Source organism: Neoarius graeffei, chromosome 20 (genome assembly GCF_027579695.1).
Source record: "Neoarius graeffei isolate fNeoGra1 chromosome 20, fNeoGra1.pri, whole genome shotgun sequence".
NCBI lineage: Eukaryota > Metazoa > Chordata > Actinopteri > Siluriformes > Ariidae > Neoarius > Neoarius graeffei.
The window spans coordinates 15,973,432-15,995,761 of record NC_083588.1 but is presented as its reverse complement, the minus strand read 5'-3'; the positions used below and the strand labels follow the sequence as shown (position 1 = coordinate 15,995,761).

The window sequence follows — 22,330 nt, the reverse complement described above, 5'->3', positions numbered from 1 at the left end:
CAAAGAGAAAAATTGTGTTTTGCAGATCTCTCTCTTCTCTCCCTCTCTCTCTCTCTCTCTATTGTGAATGTTCCAGTGGTTCTCAGTAGTCAGGTTAATAGCTTGGAGATCTATTTTTTTAAATAATTTAATGAAAGAGCACTTTTCTTATTTAGGCTAAATGTCTTTCTCAGTGTTGAGCTTGCACTTTACTGATTTGAGCTCTGAGCAGCTCTGTATTGTGTTGCCCCTTTGTTGCAATTTTCAAGATTGTTTCTGCAGTTTGCGCCACATCTTTGTTGAATAAAAATAGTCTTATTTCAATTCAATCGTGATTAATCAAGAACATGAAAATTTAAAACGTGTTGTTGAAAACCACCTGTAAAGTTAACCGAGAATGTTATTTAATCTGCAGGGATTGTAGTGAAAACAGTAAAGAGTAAAAGTTAGATTTCATGGGGTCCTTTAGAGGAGATTTCAATATATCGAGATATATATCGTATATCGTGAAATGGAGAAAATGTATCAGGATATTCATTTTTTCCCATATCGCACAGCCCTACGATGAAGTGGCTTTTTTCTTTTTTTTTTAGGTGATTTTTTTTTCCCCCGCAGGCGACACTGAGGCGTCAGTAATCACTAGGGTTACGTCACGTCCATGGAATGCATAAACTCTAGCTCAATGATTTCTCCGCAGCGTTATTTGAACACGATCAGTTGATGGCAGAATGAAAGGAGGCGGTTCTTCTGGGGAACGCACACACTCATGGCCATACCTAGAACCCATGCTTCAGTTTTCTGAATGGATTAAAGATTCGTTTCATTTTAAGCGTTTGCCGAAAAACAAACCACATCACGGCCTACAAAAACTCGCCGTCCGACCTGCAGAAGCATATCGAGGCATGTGAGTGTTTTGTTCCAAGAGAAAGCTTGCAACGAAGTTGTCTGTGCTTTTAGAGCTAGCGATAACGTTGCAAACATAGCCATGCAGTCTGGTTAGTCAAACGACTTTCTATGGATTTGCTCGCCAAGTTGCCGTAGCCTTGTCCACATAACACATAGCTAGTTAACTTGGACACCGTTAGTTAGCGTGTAAAAATGGAGTTACGCTAACATGAATAACGTTAACTTATCTGGAGTCCTTTCAGAAATATGCTTTAGCATAATCTTGCCAAATAAACAGAATGCAGAAATCTTTATTATTTTCTAGTAACGTTAGCTACCCAATAGGATTTCGAGTTTGAAAAGAGTTTGCAAGCGTCAGGTGGAGCTGCACTGACTAGCTAGCTTAACGTTAAACCACCATGATGGCACAGCACGTGTTTGTTTTGCGAATTCACATTTCTGTCCTTGGTAGCGGCATTAGGTTTTGTAAGCGTTGTGGCAATAATACAGCAATACATTGAGTACTTTTAATACTTAAGTATTTTTAAAAGCAAATACTTCAGTACTTTAACTTAAATAAAAATTTGACTGGACAACTTTCACTTGTATCGGAGTAACATTTGACCAGCGGGATCTGTACTTTGACTTAAGTAATAAAGTTGGGTACTCTGTCCACCTCTGGTTACATATATGAGTGATTCCACGCTTATGGGTACTGAAATGGGGACATGAACTTATTTTTAAAAATTCACCTAAAACCATTTCTTTTTTTACCATCAGGTCACAAAACATGTAATCTTTAATGAATGATATGTTAAAAGATAACTTTAATTTTCTGAGATGTAATAAAAACATATTTATATGCCAAAGTCAAGCCTATGAGTTCCAAAATGATGTCTGTTACATTACTTCTGTTACGATTGTCCATCTCGCGTCTGTTACAAATTAATTACAATCTAGCTATATACCATGTTAATCTTATTGAAAGAATGTGTATGTTTATTAATTATATTTGCTAAAACATCACCTTCCTATGTTTCAAAAAGTAATTCTACATTGTTAAAATTGAGAATATATATGTCCACAACACTTCTGTTACGTTCTGACTTTGGCATATAAATATGTTTTTATTACATCTCAGAAAATTAAAGTTATCTTTTAACATATCATTCATCATAAAAAAGAAATGGTTTTAGGTGAATTTTTAAAAATAAGTTCATGTCCCCATTTCAGTACCCATAAGCATGGAATCACTCATATAGAAGCCTCTAAAGTACTAAATGGGAAGCCATATCCTAAAGGTTAAAGAAGCAGGTTTGGGACAAAAAGGTCAGCAGTTTGATTCCCTGGATCAGCAGGAATGGCTGAAGCAGCGTTGTAGTCGAGTCACTAAACCTTGAGTCCGAGTCCAGTCTCGAGTCCCCAGTGTTCAAGTCTGAGTCATTAAAAAAAATTGAGCCGAGTCCGAGAACAAAACTCCAACTGCACCATTTGACGGTGGCTGTTTTAGCCCCATGAACGTTCGCTTGTTCCTGAACATGACGTATGAACAGGTGAATGTGCATTCTCTTTATCAGGGAGTGCAAAGTATTCTGTCAGAGATGGTCGGGAGACGGATGTAAGTGCAGGAGGTGTGTTTATTAATACAAGTGAAGAAACAATCCAGAACGGCAGGCAAAGTCGTAAAACAGTGAAATGGGTGATAGGTCAAGCGAGGCACAAACAGGCTAAGGCCATCCTTAAAAAAAAATCCGTTTCCTGTCCACCGGGTGAGCAAAAAATTCAGTCGGGAGGGAGGGATTTTTTTTTTTTTATATATATATGGATGGATAAGAAATCGCAATGCTGTGTTTGCTTTTTCTTTCAGTACTTTTTTAAATTACAAAAGCAGACACATTTAATAAAATGACAGTTTAATCAACTGAAACTTGTACAAAAACTTTAAGTTAGCATTTTAAATGCTGACTGCAACATTTGCAAAACTTTTACAAAGGTACTTAAAATGTCCGACACACGGACTTTTTGTAGTTCTAAATCGGCCGTTAGGCCTAGTTCGGATGAAATTACACTATTAAAATGATCACTGAATGATTTGTTTTTCTGAATCTTTACTATTTTGTTGTTCGCTAGAATACCATTTTGCGATTTCACACTTAAGCAAATGTTTGAAAACTCCGGATCTACTTCCTTCATGGTGGCTGCCATTTTTTTGTGCTGCACGGCGCATGCGCAGAACTGATTCAATTCTATATTCTGCGCGGAATGCAGGGCTTTCCACAAGCGCCGGCTGCCGGCCATACAGCCGACTACACAATTAAGTCCAACCGGCTACTTTAATGACTATTATTTTTGTAGCCCACAGGCTCTAAATATTAATTTTCGATTTTAATAAAATTAAATGTTTATTTAACGGACTGACAATAATGTCAAACTGAACCGCACTCATTTAAGTTGTGATTCGCGCTGTTTGTACCGATAATAACCACAAATTCCGTGCCAACTTCGTTGATCAGGGGAGAGTAACTCATCCGCGGCCCCGACATAGTGTGTGCACGCGCACTCGGCGGAGGCAGTAGTGTGTCGGGGCCGTCGGAGGGAAAAGAAGCAGAGATGACACTTATTTTGTCTCCGGTAAACCAGTCTTCTCTCGTTCAATTACGTGCTGGCATCAAAAGACACCGTTGGTTGTAAATGAACCCAAACTGAGTGGTTGGAGTGTATTTTCATACACAAATGGAGAAATGTTCGCTGAGTGTGTAATTGTGTAGCCCCACTGCAGACCGTTGTCGTTGTTAATTCATAGCATGCTCAGTTGCGTGAATGTGTCATGCACCGAAAATAAGAGATTTACAAGCCAGGAACGCCTCATGATGCAATACGCAAGAAAAGAAAGAAGATTTACTGCCATTTTACTTTGTATTTGAGTAAAGTGAATAAATAAATGGTCTGTGGAAAACACATTTAATCCTGGGAACTGCGTGCACAGGAGTTTATTTTGTGTTTACTCCCCCCCAGCTACTTATTTGTCATGGCTGGCTAGTATGAGCCTTAGTGGAAAGCTCTGGGAATGCGTAAATGTCAAGTTCGATTTTAGATTTACGAACCTGAAAAAAATGTCGAAAAACCGGCATTAAAAAAAAAAAAAATTCAACCGCACAAACGGCACTCACCCGGCCGGTGGACCGGAAACAGAAAATTTTTTAATAATGGCCTAACGTAGACGCGGCAGGATCAAAGACGAGAAACAGGAAACCAAAAACAAGGAAATAAGGTACGGTAATGTGCCAGCAACGCAACTCAATACTTCGCAAAGCAAGTGTGTTTTCACAGTTTTTATATCCGTGTGCTAATTGCGCCGTAATCCTGCGCAGGTGCGAGTTGTTTACGGCGCTTGCCCGTGAGTCTATCTGATGCACTCGGCAAGGCGCGCAAGCGTGACACTCTTGCACGAAATTAGGACAAAAATTATTATGGTATGTGACGAAAAAATAAAGAAAAAATCCGAATCGTCATCTCCGATTTACGAGTCCGAGTCATCAGCGCTCACGTCCAAGTCGAGTCACGAGTCCTTAAAATTAGGGCACGAGTCAGACTCGAGTACCACAAGCCTGGGCTGAAATGCCCTTAAGCAAGGCACCTAACTCTCAACTGCTTGCTGTACATTGCTCTGGATAAGAGTGTCTGCTGGAATTTGTAGCCACAAAGACATTTTTTTTCAGACTCATCCTTACGAAGGGTGCCAGTAATTCTGGAGTTTACTGTCGAGCACATAATCGCACACACCCACAATCTCCCAATCGCCAGTCCTGAACACACCTGAAAGTACTGTACAGCTGATGACTCTTCCGTTCTCTCGCTGAACACTGAGTTTTCTTTCACATGACCGCGACAGTTCTTCAGCAGATTATAGAATGAAGAGAAATCTGCAAACGACAAAAGCAGAAGCAGGTTAAGGGACGCCGCCGCTGATGTACAAATGTTTGGGGACGCCTGACCATCCAACCCGTGTGTGCTTGTTCAAGATCTAGTCCTCTTTTGCTGTTCGAATCACCTTCAGTCTTCTGGGAAGGCTTTCCACTAGATTCTGGAGTGTTGAGGTCAAACGAGGAGGTCTGAGGTGCTGTCAGCGTTTCAATTTGTACCAAAGGTGTTCAGGTCAGCAAACCGTGTCTTCAACTGAGCTTGCTTCGTTCACAGGGGCATCGTCATGCTGGAAGAGGTTCTATACAGTTGTGTTTCAAATGATGAACAGTTTAGGAAAGACCCACATGTGTCTGATGGTCAGGCGTCCTCAAATTTTTGGCCATCTAGTGTAGATTTTCCTAGTTTCAGCCTACAGCGCTTCACATTAAACCTACTCGGCTCAAATCACCAGTCAAGTATGCTTCTAACTGGAAGAACTAACAATAGCTGGCAGCATTGTTGCGTGCTCACACATACGCATCCTCATGCTACACTTCTCATGAGCTGAACACACTTTTCCTTTTTGCTATGTGCAGACAGAAGGGGTTACCTGTGGGGGAGGCGAACTGCAGAAGCACACTGTTACAGCCCAGTGTTATGATGAAGGACTGCTTCCCCACACGACTGCACTCCGTCTCCCGTGACACTGAACACTTAAACACGCTTGCCTCCTCATCTGTAGAAAGAACGTACATTAGAGGGTCAAAACATAGCCATTATACAACCCTGATTCCAAAAAAGTTGGGACAAAGTACAAATTGTAAATAAAAACGGAATGCAATGATGTGGAAGTTTCAAAATTCCATATTTTATTCAGAATAGAACATAGATGACATATCAAATGTTTAAACTGAGAAAATGTATCATTTAAAGAGAAAAATTAGGTGATTTTAAATTTCATGACAACACATCTCAAAAAAGTTGGGACAAGGCCATGTTTACCACTGTGAGACATCCCCTTTTCTCTTTACAACAGTCTAAACGTCTGGGGACTGAGGAGACAAGTTGCTCAAGTTTAGGGATAGGAATGTTAACCCATTCTTGCCTAATGTAGGATTCTAGTTGCTCAACCGTCTTAGGTCTTTGTTGTCGTATCTTCCGTTTTATGATGCGCCAAATGTTTTCTATGGGTGAAAGATCTGGACTGCAGGCTGGCCAGTTCAGTACCCGGACCCTTCTTCTACGCAGCCATGATGCTGTAATTGATGCAGTATGTGGTTTGGCATTGTCATGTTGGAAAATGCAAGGTCTTCCCTGAAAGAGACGTCGTCTGGACGGGAGCACATGTTGCTCTAGAACCTGGATATACCTTTCAGCATTGATGGTGTCTTTCCAGATGTGTAAGCTGCCCATGCCACACGCACTAATGCAACCCCATACCATCAGAGATGCAGGCTTCTGAACTGAGCGCCGATAACAACTTGGGTCGTCCTTCTCCTCTTTAGTCCGAATGACACGGCGTCCCTGATTTCTATAAAGAACTTCAAATTTTGATTCGACTGACCACAGAACAGTTTTCCACTTTGCCACAGTCCATTTTAAATGAGCCTTGGCCCAGAGAAGACGTCTGCGCTTCTGGATCGTGTTTAGATACGGCTTCTTCTTTGAACTATAGAGTTTTAGCTGGCAACAGCGGATGGCACGATGAATTGTGTTCACAGATAATGTTCTCTGGAAATATTCCTGAGCCCATTTTGTGATTTCCAATACAGAAGCATGCCTGTATGTGATGCAGTGCCGTCTAAGGGCCCGAAGATCACGGGCACCCAGTATGGTTTTCCGGCCTTGACCCTTACGCACAGAGATTCTTCCAGATTCTCTGAATCTTTTGATGATATTATGCACTGTAGATGATGATATGTTCAAACTCTTTGCAATTTTACACTGTCGAACTCCTTTCTGATATTGCTCCACTATTTGTCGGCGCAGAATTAGGGGGATTGGTGATCCTCTTCCCATCTTTACTTCTGAGAGCCGCTGCCACTCCAAGATGCTCTTTTTATACCCAGTCATGTTAATGACCTATTGCTAATTGACCTAATGAGTTGCAATTTGGTCCTCCAGCTGTTCCTTTTTTGTACCTTTAACTTTTCCAGCCTCTTATTGCCCCTGTCCCAACTTTGAGATGTGTTGCTGTCATGAAATTTCAAATGAGCCAATATTTGGCATGAAATTTCAAAATGTCTCACTTTCGACATTTGATATGTTGTCTATGTTCTATTGTGAATACAATATCAGTTTTTGAGATTTGTAAATTATTGCATTCCGTTTTTATTTACAATTTGTACTTTGTCCCAACTTTTTTGGAATCGGGGTTGTATCAAGTCTGTGTTACCAAAAATCTCTCAACACCGTTTAGGTCACTAACCCCTCAGCAAACCCACTAAATAAATCACACCCAAAAGAAATACAGTGGTGCTTGAAAGTTTGTGAACCCTTTAGAATTTTCTATATTCCTTATATATCTGTGAGTGGCAAAAGTATGTGAACCTTTGCTTTCAGTATCTGGTGTGACCCCCTTGTGCAGCAATAACTGCAACTAAATGTTTCCGGTAACTGTTGATCAGTCCTGCACACCAGCTTGGAGGAATTTTAGCCCATTCCTCCATACAGAACAGCTTCAACTCTGGGATGTTGGTGGGTTTCCTCACATGAACTGCTCGCTTCAGGTCCTTCCACAACATTTCGATTGGATTAAGGTCAGGACTTTGACTTGGCCATTCCAAAACATGAACTTTATTCTTCTTTAACCATTCTTTGGTAGAACGACTTGTGTGCTTAGGGTCGTTGTCTTGCTGCATGACCCACCTTCTCTTGAGATTCAGTTCATGGACAGATGTCCTGACATTTTCCTTTAGAATTCGCTGGTATAATTCAGAATTCATTGCTCCATCAACGATGGCAAGCCGTCCTGGCCCAGATGCAGCAAAACGGGCCCAAACCATGATACTACCACCACCATGTTTCACAGATGGAATAAGGCTCTTATGCTGGAATGCAGTGTTTTCCTTTCTCCAAACATAACGCTTCTCATTTAAACCAAAAAGTTCTATTTTGGTCTCATCCGTCCACAAAACATTTTTCCAGTAGCCTTCTGGCTTGTCCAAGTGATTTTTAGCAAACTGCAGACGAGCAGCAATGTTCTTTTTGGAGAGCAGTGGCTTTCTCCTTGCAACCCTGCCATGCACACCATTGTTGTTCAGTGTTCTCCTGATGGTGGACTCATGAACATTAGCCAACGTGAGAGAGGCCTTCAGTTGCTTAGAAGTTACCCTGGGGTCCTTTGTGACCTCGCTGACTATTACACGCCTTGCTCTTGGAGTGATCTTTGTTGGTTGACCACTCCTGGGGAGGGTAACAATGGTCTTGAATTTCCTCCATTTGTACACAATCTGACTGTGGATTGGTGGAGTCCAAACTCTTTAGAGATGGTTTTGTAACCTTTTCCAGCCTGATGAGCATCAACAACGCTTTTTCTAAGGCCCTCAGAAATCTCCTTTGTTCGTGCCATGACACACTTCCACAAACATGTGTTATGAAGATCAGACTTTGATAGATCCCTGTTCTCTAAATAAAAACAGGGTGCTCAGTCACACCTGATTGAGGTTCACATACTTTTGCCACTCACATATGTAATATTGGATCATTTTCCTCAATAAATAAATGACTGAGTATAATATTTTTGTCTCATTGATTTAACTGGGTTCTCTTTATCTACTTTGAGGACTTGTGTGAAAATCTGACAATGTTTTTGGTCCTAGTCATGCAGAAATATAGAAAATTCTAAAGGGTTCACAAACTTTCAAGAACCACTGTACACCTTGATTCGTCTGGCTAATCCTCAGACTCTAGTCACTCACTCAAGTCGTACCAGTTTCCAATTGTGTAGTTTTGTGTTAAACGGTACTTCGAGAAAACACTGGAAAAAAACAGACTTGCATTCAAGACAGATTCTTAACTGATCCAGGATTAAACCTAATGCCGAACAGGATTACCTAATGCTATTGATAGTTCCCGTCGACATACTGATCCAAGTCGTGTACTTAAAAAGGCACGGGTGGACGTGCATTACTCAGTGCTCCACCAGAAACAGCTGCTCGTCTTTGACAGAGCGACACCTTTGAGATTTCGAATCCGTTCTCGCAACGTGTAATTAATTAAACATAACAGCTCCACACTGCATAATTATTTAAATCAGATTTTACTAAGAAAGTGATTTGTTTCCCAAAAGACAATTACTCCAAAAGTTTAAAGCATTTAAAAAAAAAAAAAAACACCCACCACACACAAAGGTGAAAGTCAACAGCTTTATTTCTGCTACAGAGATTTCCATTTCTGCATTCACCAGGATTGAAAGCACAGTATGTATGTGTATCTATTTCTCCATTTCAGGGGAAAAAAAATTTAAAAATCTGCTAACGTAATCATAGTTGCAGCCCTGAGCAAAACTAAATCTAATAATAAATGCCTCAAAAGTTGCTTTATTTGTTGCCAGTGTACTTCACTACAAAGCATACACCAACATGGACAAATCACCGGCTCAGACACTTGGAACGAGCAGAACTCATGTCTGGGTTTTTGATTCACAGGTTTATCTTTTATAAAGCTCTGTTACACTAAGCAAGTCCCGAGCCAGACACAATAATATCTTATATGGAATGTAGGAACAGAACACCACAGGCACAATGTTGCCGAACAAACTGTTCACTTTGTGCTGAAGGCATGTACGCGATGTGCTACATTAGAAACTCTGCTCGAAGCAGATATGAAATCACAATCGTTTTGCTTTGTCTGGATTAATGCACTTAAACGCAGACTGCCTTTCAGATCTTTCAAGTGGAGGTCATAAAAGGAATTTTCCCTGACACGCGATTATTTTTCGTGCCGAAAGCTACCGAATTCGCATCACAGACTTCCAGTTTTATTAGGGTTTTTTTTTTTTTTTAAATACAACAATTAAAGGAGAACTCGTCATTTTTGAACTTGCTTTATTTCTTTATTAACATGTTATTCAATTATGTTTTCGGTTTTAGTAACCTTATATATCGTGACTCATATTGGCAACTAATTGCGATTAAATATTATACTTATCGGCCTATTCGGTTTTTAGCCGTGTTGAATTTAGGTGGTGTTTACATTAGACCGTATCAGCGGATCATCAGATTAACGTTTTTAAAATGATTCGCGTGCACACAGCAACGCCAATACACGGATACGCTAATCACATGACTAATTAGACGGCACGTCACATGATCCCAGTGCATATCGGGCATGCGCAAGTCACTCACCACTTGCAAGTGAAAGGATGGCAAGCGAACACCTTCTCCAGCAGATAAACACACCTGGCTGTGATGTTCATGTTCTCACTGAGTTTAAGCGCCTGAAGGAGGTAAATAAGTTGAAATGTGTAAATAAACCTCAGTGCGGCTCAGCGCTTCCTCCTGCGCTCCAAATCACTCCGCCCTGAACAGCGAGTGCCCTCTGGAGGGTGCGCACTCCGGCCCTGCGCAGCTCACAGAGCGCGCGAGTGAAGCGCACGAGCAGTGATTCGGGACTGAGCCGCTGTGTGTGTGATCCCAACGCCAGCGAATCAGGAAGGTGGATGTCACAGTGACGTTGTCCAATGACGACGTCAGCTAGAGCTCAGCACTGCGTTTCCTCGTTCCTCAATGTTTACACAGCACCAGATCAGATACGAACTGGGTTGAATACGTGGGCCCTGGCGGATTCAAGTTGTTCCGCCTGTGGAGTCGTTTCCCGGCGTTTTAATGTGCACGGACAGTGCATCCGCGACGAAAACGAGACGGATACGGTCTAATGTAAACACCACCTTAGTTTGTTTGGTCCACGGCGGGCGTCGCTTATCTGGTTGATCTTCATGAGACTTCGAAACGTGACGTGTCAGCGCCACCATTTTGAAAACTGTTTTCCAAACGAAATATTGCACAGAAACGAGTTTAAATGACGATTACTGCGTACTTTTTCAAACTTTCCTGATCGCTATCAAAACAAAACTTCCGGCTTGATTAAAGAGGCCGCGCGCGTCTTTTGACAACGTTGGCAGATGTTGGTCACTTTGATTTCCGCTGTACGTTTTATTTCCGTCCTACAATGTCTCGCACAGGTCTCAACAAATCTCGTTTATGGCTATTGCTTTGACATACGGACTAATATATTACAGAGCGTATTTCAAACGCTCATAACTTGCTATAGCAGTGACAAAATGCAGATCAAAAATGCATTTCTATATTTAATAAACTGAGAAATAGCATTTTGATGAGGAAAAAAAATGCCGTCAGTTCTCCTTTAATGAATTTAGGGCCATGTGGCCCTAAACATTCTGCTATTTTTTCCTGCTTCACCATGACGCAATACAAGATACTACGTCATGCATGACGTGGTGGGCTTTCTCTGGTCGCACAAGGCATTATGGGATACAAATTTGAAACAGGAGAGAAAAATGGAGGATGCGAATGAAACGTGAAAGACCGACTACAGTAACGGAAAGCGAGAAAAGACGTTATGTTATATGCGAAGGAAAGGAAATGCAGGACCAAACTAATAAATATTGGCGGTCAGCGAGCACCTTGGTGCGATCAGCTGTTTGTTTAGCGACAGAATGATGGAACTGTCAGTGCACAGTCAAAGGTACAGTGCTCAGCGTAAATGAGTACACCCGCTTTGAAAAGTAACATTTTAAACAATTTCCAAAATGTTGACAAGACAAAGTTTAATATAACATCTGTTTAACTTATAACGTGAAAGTAAGGTTAATAATATAACTTAGATTACACATTTTTCAGTTTTACTCACATTAGGGTGGTGCATAAATGAGTACACCCCACAACAAAAACTACGACATCTAGTACTTTGTATGGCCTCCATGATTTTTAATGACGGCACCAAGTCTTCTAGGCATGGAATGAACAAGTTGGCGACATTTTTGCAACATCAATCTTTTTCCATTCTTCAACAATGACCTCTTTTAGTGACTGGATGCTGGATGGAGAGTGATGCTCAACTTGTCTCTTCAGAATTCCGCATAGGTGTTCGATTGGGTTCAGCTCAGGAGACATACTTGGCCACTGAATCACTTTCACCCTGTTCTTCTTCAGAAATCCAACAGTGGCCTTAGATGTGTGTTTAGTCATGTTGGAAAAGTGCACAACGACCAAGGGTACGGAGTGATGGTAGCATCTTCTCTTTCAGTATAGAGCAATACGTCTGTGAATTCATGATGCCATCAATGAAATGCAGCTCCCCGACACCAGCAGCACTCATGCAGCCCCACATAAGGACACTGCCACCACCATGTTTCACTGTAGGCACCATGCGTTTTTCTTTGTATTCCTCACCTTTGCGACGCCATACAGTTTTGAAGCCGTCAGTTCCAAAAACATTTATCTTGGTCTCATCACTCCAGAGTATAGAGTCCCAGTAGTCTTCATCTTTGTCAGCACGGGCCCTGGCAAACTCTAGGCGGGCTTTTTTGTGCCTGGGCTTTAGGAGAGGCTTCTTTCGTGGACGGCATCCATGCATGCCATTCCTGTGCAGCATATGCCGTATTGTGTCACGGGAAATAGTCACCCCAGTTTGGCTTTCTACTTCTTTAGATAACTGCAGTGAACTTGCATGCCGATTTTCTTCAACCCTTCTCATCAGAAGACGCTCCTGTCGAGGTGTTAATTTCCGTGGATGACCTGGACGTCTCTGCGAGATGGTTGCACTTCCATCTTTCTTAAAGTTTTGTACCACTTTTGCTACAGTATTCTGACTGATAAGTAAAGCTTTGCTGATCTTCTTGTAGCCTTCACCTTTGTGGTGTAAAGAAATTATTTTCTTTGGGGAATTCTAAAGAGACCAGTTGAGCATCACTCTCCATCCAGCATCCGGTCACTAAAAGAGGTCATTGTTGAAGAATAGAAAAAGATGGATGTTGCAACATGTCGCCAACTTGTTCATTCCATGCCTAGAAGACTTGGAGCTGTCATTAAAAATCATGGAGGCCATACAAAGTACTAGATGTAGTAGTTTTTGTTGTGGGGTGTACTCATTTTTGCACCACCCTAATTTGAGTAAAACTGAAAAATGTGTGAGAAATGTGTGTGAAATTGTCTGTGTTCATTGAGATATTGTTTAAAATGTTACTTTTCAAAGGGGGTGGACTCATTTATGCTGAGCACTGTACACCTGTAGATGGTCGTAATGCAACACTGTGGATGCCAGCTGCCGTAAAACCCAAAAGAAGAAGGTGGTAACCCTGCGCACGCGCGCACACGGACTTCCTCTGTTTGCTTGACTGCGCGAAGCGAGCGATTTCATGCACGTTATTTGCTCGGGAATCCCCTCAAATTAAATAACCTCCCAGCCACAGAATGGCCTGTTTATTTTTGAGCTATAACAGAATTAAACATGCATCACAATGACCAAATTTCAGACGCAACGAAATTTCACTGATTTTATGAACTCGAAAGGCGGTCTAGCTTCAAAGGAGCAAGTCAATTCTTTTATTCCTTACTTGTACAAATAATCAGGGAAGATACGCATGGAGAACATGACTTAAAGCTCATAGGCAACGGTTTTAATTTTATGCACATTTGAAACTTTATATGTTAAAAAACCCTCTGTAATTTTCTTCTGGTCCGAAGAAGTATTATTAATAAGTAATAATTAAAATAAGTTAGCGCGGATTGTGGCGAATTTCTGTCGGCTATTTCCGTGACCACTTGGCGCGTGACGTCATTTAAGCCAAACAAACCGCTTGAGTTGGGTCCACTTCCGTTCACTTACATTGCCGTTCGGCTTGATTACAGACGTGCGTTCGGGAATTTCCAAAAAAAAAAACATGCCTTATTGTTGTGCAGTGAATTGAAACAACGGGACCGGTTCAGGAAGAAGTTTTTACCGTTTTCCAAAAGAGGCGGAGGAGAGAGTGGATTGTGCGTGTGAAGCGAGAGGGTTGGCAGCCGGGTAAATACGCCGCTCTGTGCTCCGATCACTTTGAGGAGGATTCATTTTTGAAGAATCCCCATGTGTTGGAGAGTTTAGGTGTCAGTGTTGGACAGAGAAGGCTCAAACCGGACGCTGTTCCAACAGAACTCGAGCACAAAAGCAAGCAGTCAAAGAAGAAACGGACCAGCAACGCTCAAGCAAAAAGGAGAAAATTGGAGGTAAACATTTTACCTTTGCTTGCAATTTTTCAAGTAAAGAATCTTGAGGGATCCCGTACAATCAGTGTGGAAATGAGACAAAAGGGATAGTTTGTCATGGCTCCCTGCCAGCATGCTAACATGCTACTGACTAACATGATAAACGTCTGTGTGCGCGTATGTATGTCCGAACGCAAGTGTTCCTAGTGAAGTGGCCACTAAGGTGAAGTTAGTCACCGTTAAAATGATCCCTGCGGGCATGCTAACATGCTAATGGTTCACGTGCTATTTGCATGCTAAACGTACGTGCGTGTTTATACAGACACATGTTCCTAATAATATGGCCATTAAGTTGAAGTTGATTAGTCACAGCTAACATGCTAACTGCTAGCCTGCTAACATGACAATGGCTGACCTGCTCGCTGTACGTGTCTGTGCATGGGTTTTACACAAGTCTTCCTAATAAAAAGTGGCCACTAAGGTGGGGTTTACATTAGACCGTATCAGCGGATCATCAGATTAACGTTTTTAAAACGATTAGCGTGCACACAGCAACGCCAATACACGATTCGCCTGCACACAGCAACACCAATACACGGATACGCTCGGCTCCGCAGGCATCCTGCGCTCCAAATCACTCCGCCCTGAACAGCGAGTGCCCTCTGGAGGGTGTGCACTCCGGCCTTGCACAGCTCACAGAGCGCGCGCGAGTGAAGCGCACGAGCAGTGATTTGGGACTGAGCCGCTGTGTGTGTGATCTCAGTGCATGTCGGGCATGCGCGTCACTTACCACTTGCAAGTGGAAGGATGGCAAGCCTAAAGACCATCATAACGCCACAATGGGCAGTATTTTCATCAGTATTTGCAGTATTTTCATACTTTTATACTCTTTAATGAAAGGTGATACAAGGCGGAAGTCCGCGCCGTTTTTCAGCAGTCGCGTCACATGACCAACGCCAGCGAATCAGGGAAGGTGGATGTCACAGTGACGTTGTCCAATGACGACGCCAGCTAGAGCTCAGCACAGCGTATCCACGTATCCTCAATGTTTACACAGCACCGGACCAGACACGATCTGGATTGAATACGTGGACCCTGGTGGATTCCCGTTTCCCGGCGTTTCCAGGCGTTTTAATGTAAACGGACAGCGCATCCGCGAAGAAAACGAGACAGATACGGTCTAATGTAAACTTGGCCTAAGTTGAAGTTGATTTGCAATGGCTGCCTGCTAGCATGCGACTGACGAACATGATTAGTGTGTCTGTTTAGAGTAGGCGTTAAACAGTAGGGCTGTAACGATACACCCAACTCACGATTCGATTCGTATCGCGATTTTTGACCCACGATTCGATACACCCACAATTTTTTTAAAATGTGTTTAAAGTAGTAAATTTGACTTATTAACATTTACTTACTTACATTAACTATTTAATAACAAATAATTCAGACCACTGCAGAGAATGAGTAATATGTATGCAAAAATGAACAAATGTATATCCAAAGATTGTTTTATTTCTCAAAATAATACTGTTGAGCCGGAAGCTGTTTTTTTCGGTTCTGAAAAAGTCATTTTTCCAAATCGTGTAAATCCGTTAAGATTTTTTTTTTTTTTTGGGGGGGGGGGTGGGGGGGGGGGTGTATAGGGGTGGCTCTCTCACTGTCTCACTCTCATAGGGCCAATGATTTTCTGTGATCGCGGAAAACAGATGGAAATTACGGAATTTTTATGGTGAAACATTGCTCGCGTGTCAAAATGTAACTGCCGCAGAAGGCTTCCGCCCAAGCAGACATGCCTTCAGTGTTGCCAGATACTGTAACGTTTTCCACCCCAAAATATGTTCAAAACCAGCCAAAAAGCACCTAAACCTGCCCAATCTGGCAACACTGCATGCCTTTCCGGTCAAGTGATTGTGATTGGCTTGTGGCACACCTAGCCAGCCAATGAGCTGCTTGTTTACAGATTCGCTCCCCGCGTCACAACCAGAATGGCAACCGCTTAAAAGAAATGAATGCTCTGTCAGTGGCGAGTGTGGACGTTGCGTGACTCGCAGAAGATTGTCGCAGGTCGGCGAAAAAACGACTTACTAATAGATATAAAAAATAAAAGTAATTTAAGTAAGTTTAAAATGTAATTTAAATAAAAAGTAAAGTATTCATAAATTGAAGTTTGGAAGCGCCCCTGTTTTTGGGCTGAGGAGAAGTTTGAAAGGGTGTACCGCGATTCTGCCTTCTTGTATCGCGACACGGATCGTGGCTCTGCGTATCGCGATTTCGATACGCATATTGTTACAGCCCTATTAAACAGTATAATGCTTGTATTAATACTAGCAATAAATTATATTAGCAATATAAACGAATCCACGTTCTATCATAGGGATTGTGTGTGTGCGCGCGCGTGCGCATCAGTGGGTAACCCTATTAAATGTCCTGGTATATGTTATTATTGAATTGTTGAAAATTAGCCCTGTATGTTTCTCTCTAGCAAAAAAAAAGTACATTTAGAAAGCGGTTAAATAAATAAGCCTCCTAACTGTGTGCTCGGTTTGCAAGTAAACGCAGAGCTGCTCCCGGTCTGTTTGGCTTAAATGACGTCACGATGACGGTCCCCTGATGGTGAAAGTGCGCATCAGTGAGATGTAAACAAACCTTCGGAAATTGAGCAAAACAGTATATTTTAAGCATTTTATTCAATTTTAGGGTGCAAATTAGACACCAGGAAGATTAAATTCGCTTTTTGGGTCATTCTTCTCGACAATAAAGTTGATATTCTACATTTCATCTCCGACCGTTGCCTGTGACCTTTAAAAAAAAAAAAAAATGCATAAAGTGTGGCCTTAGCAAATGTGTATTAAATCGCCAAGGAAACCCGTTTGGTAAACAGGCTGCTTGTTTGTGTTTGGATGCACCTCCTGTCATTTTATAGACACTATACAAGCCGTCGTAGATCCTGGGGCGGAGCTTCAAGAATACGGATGGGAATTATTTAAAGGAATACGCCACCCCCAGGTGAAATTGAGTCAGTCCCTGCAGTCCCTAGAGTTGGATGAGTGAGCCAAAGCGTTTTGTAGCTGACCCAGCCATTGCCCTGATCTAGAAACGCCCCGGTTAGCTTTAGCTTAGCGTAGTCACTGTAATCCGGCGTGTCCAGCTAGCATGTCGTTGCAAAAGTGAATCAACTCAAGATTTTTTATAATTATTTCTCATGACCTGTACATTCATATCGAGTACACATCTCATCTCATCTCATTATCTCTAGCCGCTTTATCCTTCTACAGGGTCGCAGGCAAGCTGGAGCCTATCCCAGCTGACTACGGGCGAAAGGCGGGGTACACCCTGGACAAGTCGCCAGGTCATCACAGGGCTGACACATAGACACAGACAACCATTCACACCTACGGTCAATTTAGTCACCAGTTAACCTAACCTGCATGTCTTTGGACTGTGGGGGAAACCGGAGCACCCGGAGGAAACCCACGCGGACACGGGGAGAACATGCAAACTCCGCACAGAAAGGCCCTCGCCGGCCCCGGGGCTCGAACCCAGGACCTTCTTGCTGTGAGGCGACAGTGCTAACCACTACACCACCGTGCCGCCCCTCGAGTACACATATCAATGCAAATTAACACAAAGGGATTTACTAGACCAATTTATATCTGGAACTATTTTCGGCCACAGCACAGGCAAAGCACCGCTGCAGGCGCAAAGACACCACGCAGCACCACAGATATAAATTGGTCTAGTAAATCCCTTTGTGTTAATTTGCATTGATATGTGTACTCGATGTGAATGTACAGGTCATGAGAAATAATTATAAAAAATCTTGAGTTGATTCACTTTTGCAACGACAATGCTAGCTGGACATGCCGGATTACAGCGACTACGCTAAGCTAAAGCTAACCGGGGCGTTTCTAGATCAGGACAATGGCTGGGTCGGCTACAAAACGCTTTGGCTCACTCATCCAACTCTAGGAACTGCAGGGACTGACTCAATTTCACCTGGGGGTGGCGTACTCCTTTAACCCTTTGGTGACTGACCCCTTGAAAATGGTTCCTCCAGGAACGATGACGTTTCAGTTGTCAAGACAACGGAAAAACTAAAATACAAAAACAGAAAGATGCGTCACAATGCTCTTGTGCACAAAACAAAATGCTCTTGTATTTGTATTTTAGTTTTTCCGTTGTCTTGACAACTGAAACGTCATGGTTCCTGGAGGAACCATTTTCAAGGGGTCAGTCACCAAAGGGTTAAACTGTCAAAGCCACCTAACCGTGTCGGTTACCATTTTTAGCCTAGTTATCAAGCGAAGCAGGACACTGGAGTTTTTACTTGCCTGGCGGTCGAGCTAATGAATTTATCATTTGTCCACGTATCCGGCTGCTTTAGAAAAACAGCACCAGCCGTCAGGAAAAGGGAGATTCTCTCAGGTCACAAGGTTGTACCGAAACTGCATGTTCATTCAACTCTCCAAGAAACGTCACTTTGTCAAAAGCTCGGAGTTGACGAGCATGTGAAATGCTTCGTTTGGTCATGCAAAAAAAAAAAATCCATCAATCCATCTTCAGAAATTTTCAATGAACGAAAAAGTTGGCAAAAGAAAACGTACTTCTTTTCTTTTCGACAACGAAGATACAGTCCTGTTAAATTCTCGACACTGATTAGTCAGAAGGTGTTGATTCAATTTCTATAACTCCGACAATATTGCCTGCTGTAATATAAAGCTGGGATTTTAAATAACGTGCTTATTATAAGTGGTTAGCATTTCGACACTAACCGCTCGTTCACAAGAACCGGTACGTCAGATGATCCGAGACATAGGGCGTATTCACACCTACGTTGTTTGGTCTGGACCAAACGACCAAACGAACCAAATTTCCCTTGGTCCGGACCTTTTGGGTTGGTCTGAATACAAACCACCGAACTCTGGTCCGGACCAAACAAGCGGACCGAGACCGAGCTGCAAGGTCGGACTCGGTCCGGACCAAAGGAACCCTGGTGCGGATCTTTTGGAGGTGTGAAAACAGACCGGACCTAATCTGACAGTTTTGCTTTTTTGTACCTCGGGAGCTTCCGTCGTTTGTTGAGCATTATGGGAAACAGAGTCTTGACACTCCACCGCAAAGTGCAAACACTGTTTCGGTTGTTAAGGGTCGTTCAGTCACCAGTGGTAGGCGAGTACAAAAAATGAGTAGGGGGCAAACGTGGGCCGAGGAAGAAACGCGTACCCTTGTGGATATATGGGCAGATGTCCACATATCTGAGCTTTTGGAGAGAACACACAAAAATGCCGACGTGTTTGCTGTATTCAGTGAGAAAATGAAGGAGAAGGGGTTCACGCGCTCCCCAGAACAATGTCGGCTAAAAGTGAAGAAACTCCGTCAGACCTACAGCGCTCGAAACTAACGGTGTCCCGACGTCCCGGGGACCATAAAAAATGTCATCGGGACACAAAATTATCATATCTGGGACAATCCCGGGACAATGGAAAAAAATAGATCTAGAAAAAAAGTTGTACATTAATATTATTTACAAAGCCGTAACACATACGTAGACATTCACCTAATTTGTCAATTTTAATTTTAAAACGTTAACAGCGAAAAATACATAGTAGCTACACTTTCGATGCACCTGCATCCGTAGGCTACAGAGCAGCGCATTCTGTTCTAGAATCTTCGGCCGGAGTCCGCATTATATGGACTTGGAATGGAATTGCTAGCGCACACGCTGCGCCGACTCTTGCCAGAACAAAAATGCTGAAGTGGTTGAAGCGGACCGACCGCGGGGAAGAAACTGAAAGCCCAGACATAACGTCTCCGGGACCTTCAGGATCCAAAGTGTCATCGCCTGGTCTGCAGGCAACGCTAGCAACTGAATGAACTTAATGAACACTGTTAGACACGTTATAAAATACAACAGGAATGATGTGGAGGATATTGATGGAAGATACCGTTCAACAGAATAAGTGAGTTTTCTTGGTGTCTTTCTAGTTCAGAAAGTTTAGTCAGTCAGCAGCACAACTAGGCTCGGACCTGCCACTATGTTGATGTTGCTAACATTTGCACCCGGCAGCGAAAGTTCATAAAATGGATAACGGTAATGGATAGCGGAAAGTTCATAAAAATGGATAACGGTAATGGTGAAAATTATAAGTTGGCCTTATAAGTGCCAGCAGATATTCAAGGTATAAGTAGATGAAATGAACATAAAAGGGGTCTTATTTTCAACTAAAGTGTACTGCAGATGTAGGGAGTTGAAACATTTTCTGAATGAGCTAGTTGGCCCCTTTAAATAAACGGGTATCTATTCATACAGTGGGATCGGCGAAGTTTAATAAACTGAAAATGCAATAACTGTAATTTTGAAGTAGATGATGTATAGGACATGTGTCGCTTGTGTCTTATTGTAAAAATGATATAAAGGGTTCAAAATCGCATAGTTACAAATATAATAGTAACTTCATATGATAATATTAACCACTGGTTATTTCAGAGAGGAAAAAAATGGGGACACTATTGCTTCCATTCGGGACAATACAACACAGAATTCGGGACCACTGGGGGACACAAAGAAAAAAAGTTAATTTCAAGCCCTGCAGACCTACATTAAAATCAGGGACATTCTTTCAAAAAGTGGCGGTACTAGCGACGCAAAAAAGAAATTCATCTATTGCGTGAAGAGCCAGAACTGTCACAACATGATGTGCGCTCATCAGCGCTCTCCTCCGTAGCCGCCAGTGGTTACGTTAGACTTTTTCACTGTCCGTCATTTTGACGGACAGGGTCGTAAAAATTCCGTCATTGTCCATTATTATCGGTCATTTTATTTTAACTTTTAAATGACAATGTATATAGGCTATAAATGCTATATATTTAATAACTTGTGTTTTCATGGACTCATTTTCATTTAAAAATTAATTCACAGAACAAGCTTGTATTATTTAATCATTTATTTATGATGCAAAAAGATGAACAGAGATTCTGACGTTCGGTCACTTGTGAACCCATTTTCCCTCTGCTAAAAACATTGCGGCTGTTGTGCCTTAACGGGCATATGAACAATGTTATTTTACAACGTAGCAAGACAATTGCAGTTAAAATATGAACAGTCCACTACAACGATTTAAGTGACAATCTAATTTGACCTGTTTGCGTGAGCTCAAACCTTCCTTCTGGCCCGCATGGATTTAAATCGGGAGCTCGCTTGTGCATAATCAAAGTCGTCAATGGAGACTGCTGCCGAGGCGATTGTCATTAAATTTTGCGTCTTTGCCTCGGACAGACGACTTCTCATCGACGGTTTAATTTTATTCTGAAGGCTGAACCCGCGCTCTGCTGCGACACTGGAGACTGGAATAACCAGCGCCACTTCAGCCAACGTTCTGAAGTCGGGAAACATTTCTCCCAGGGAAGTGATCAGAAGCCGGCAAGAGCCTCTGAAAGTTGGATTTCCCGACCCTGCTAGTACTCTCTTCATAGGGAGGAAATCCTGCAGCATGCGGTCTTTCTGCACCCCGCGGAGTCTGGAACCTGACACGGAAGGTCTTAAATAAAACGAAGTTATGTTTAAATGTTAGTTCGTCTACCCGTGCTCTCATTAAAATGATAGTTTAGCAGATATTCGAGCAGTGATGTTCCTAAGCTTGCTGGGGAAGAATACAATAAATTGACATTTGTTTCATTTTAAAAACAAGAAAACAACTAGCCTAAATGAGCGCTATTGTACAGGCAGCGAAACGACACAAACAACCCAATGCATCTCCTTTTTTAATAGCAAAAATGACGTGTCTTCTGCAGAGAAGGGAAACATTAATCCATCTCACTGTGCTAGTGGTTAGAAAAGTCCTAGCGCGGTCAGGAGCGCGATGGGGGGGAACAGCCTTGCGCAGTGGCTGCAGTGTATACATGAGCAGCCTGTGCACTGAACATCAAGACTGCCGCAACGCCGGCTCAGATTGAAAGTGACGGCAGTGAAGACTACGTATACTGTATGTAAGAAAACTCTGCCACAACTTGCCAATAATTTCAATTGTGTGTTTCATTATGTTTTATTATTGTTATTATTAGGCTATTATTGTTATTGGTAATGGTAACGGTAAACATCCGTCAAAATGACCGACGGCCTTCAGATTTTTCCGTCATAGCTAAAAAAAAATCCGTCAATGACGGACAATTGTCGGTTAACGCGACCTATGGTAGCCGCCTTGCCCTTTGTCGTCGTCATTGGTAAATTACTTGTACAACAGCATAGTAATCGCACAATTGTGAAAACAGTAAAAACTGGAAAAAACATATAGCTTTGATGACATTAAAAAGAATAACAGCACGGAAAGCCTCCGTGACTACTTTTGAACTTAACG

General features: G+C 42.3%; 1 protein-coding gene across 2 annotated transcripts in view; it reads right to left on the bottom strand.

Annotated features, from left to right (window-relative positions):
- Positions 1-22,330, bottom strand: part of carm1 (coactivator-associated arginine methyltransferase 1) — a 67,777-nt gene that overhangs the window by 33,860 nt on the left and 11,587 nt on the right. For both annotated transcript variants that reach the window (XM_060901327.1, XM_060901328.1), the window contains exons 2-3: positions 5,378-5,503; positions 4,681-4,787 (exon numbers count right to left, since the gene is read on the bottom strand). In XM_060901327.1, the coding sequence (XP_060757310.1) occupies positions 4,681-4,787; positions 5,378-5,503 (233 nt within the window). The remainder of the gene's footprint in view (positions 1-4,680; positions 4,788-5,377; positions 5,504-22,330) is intronic.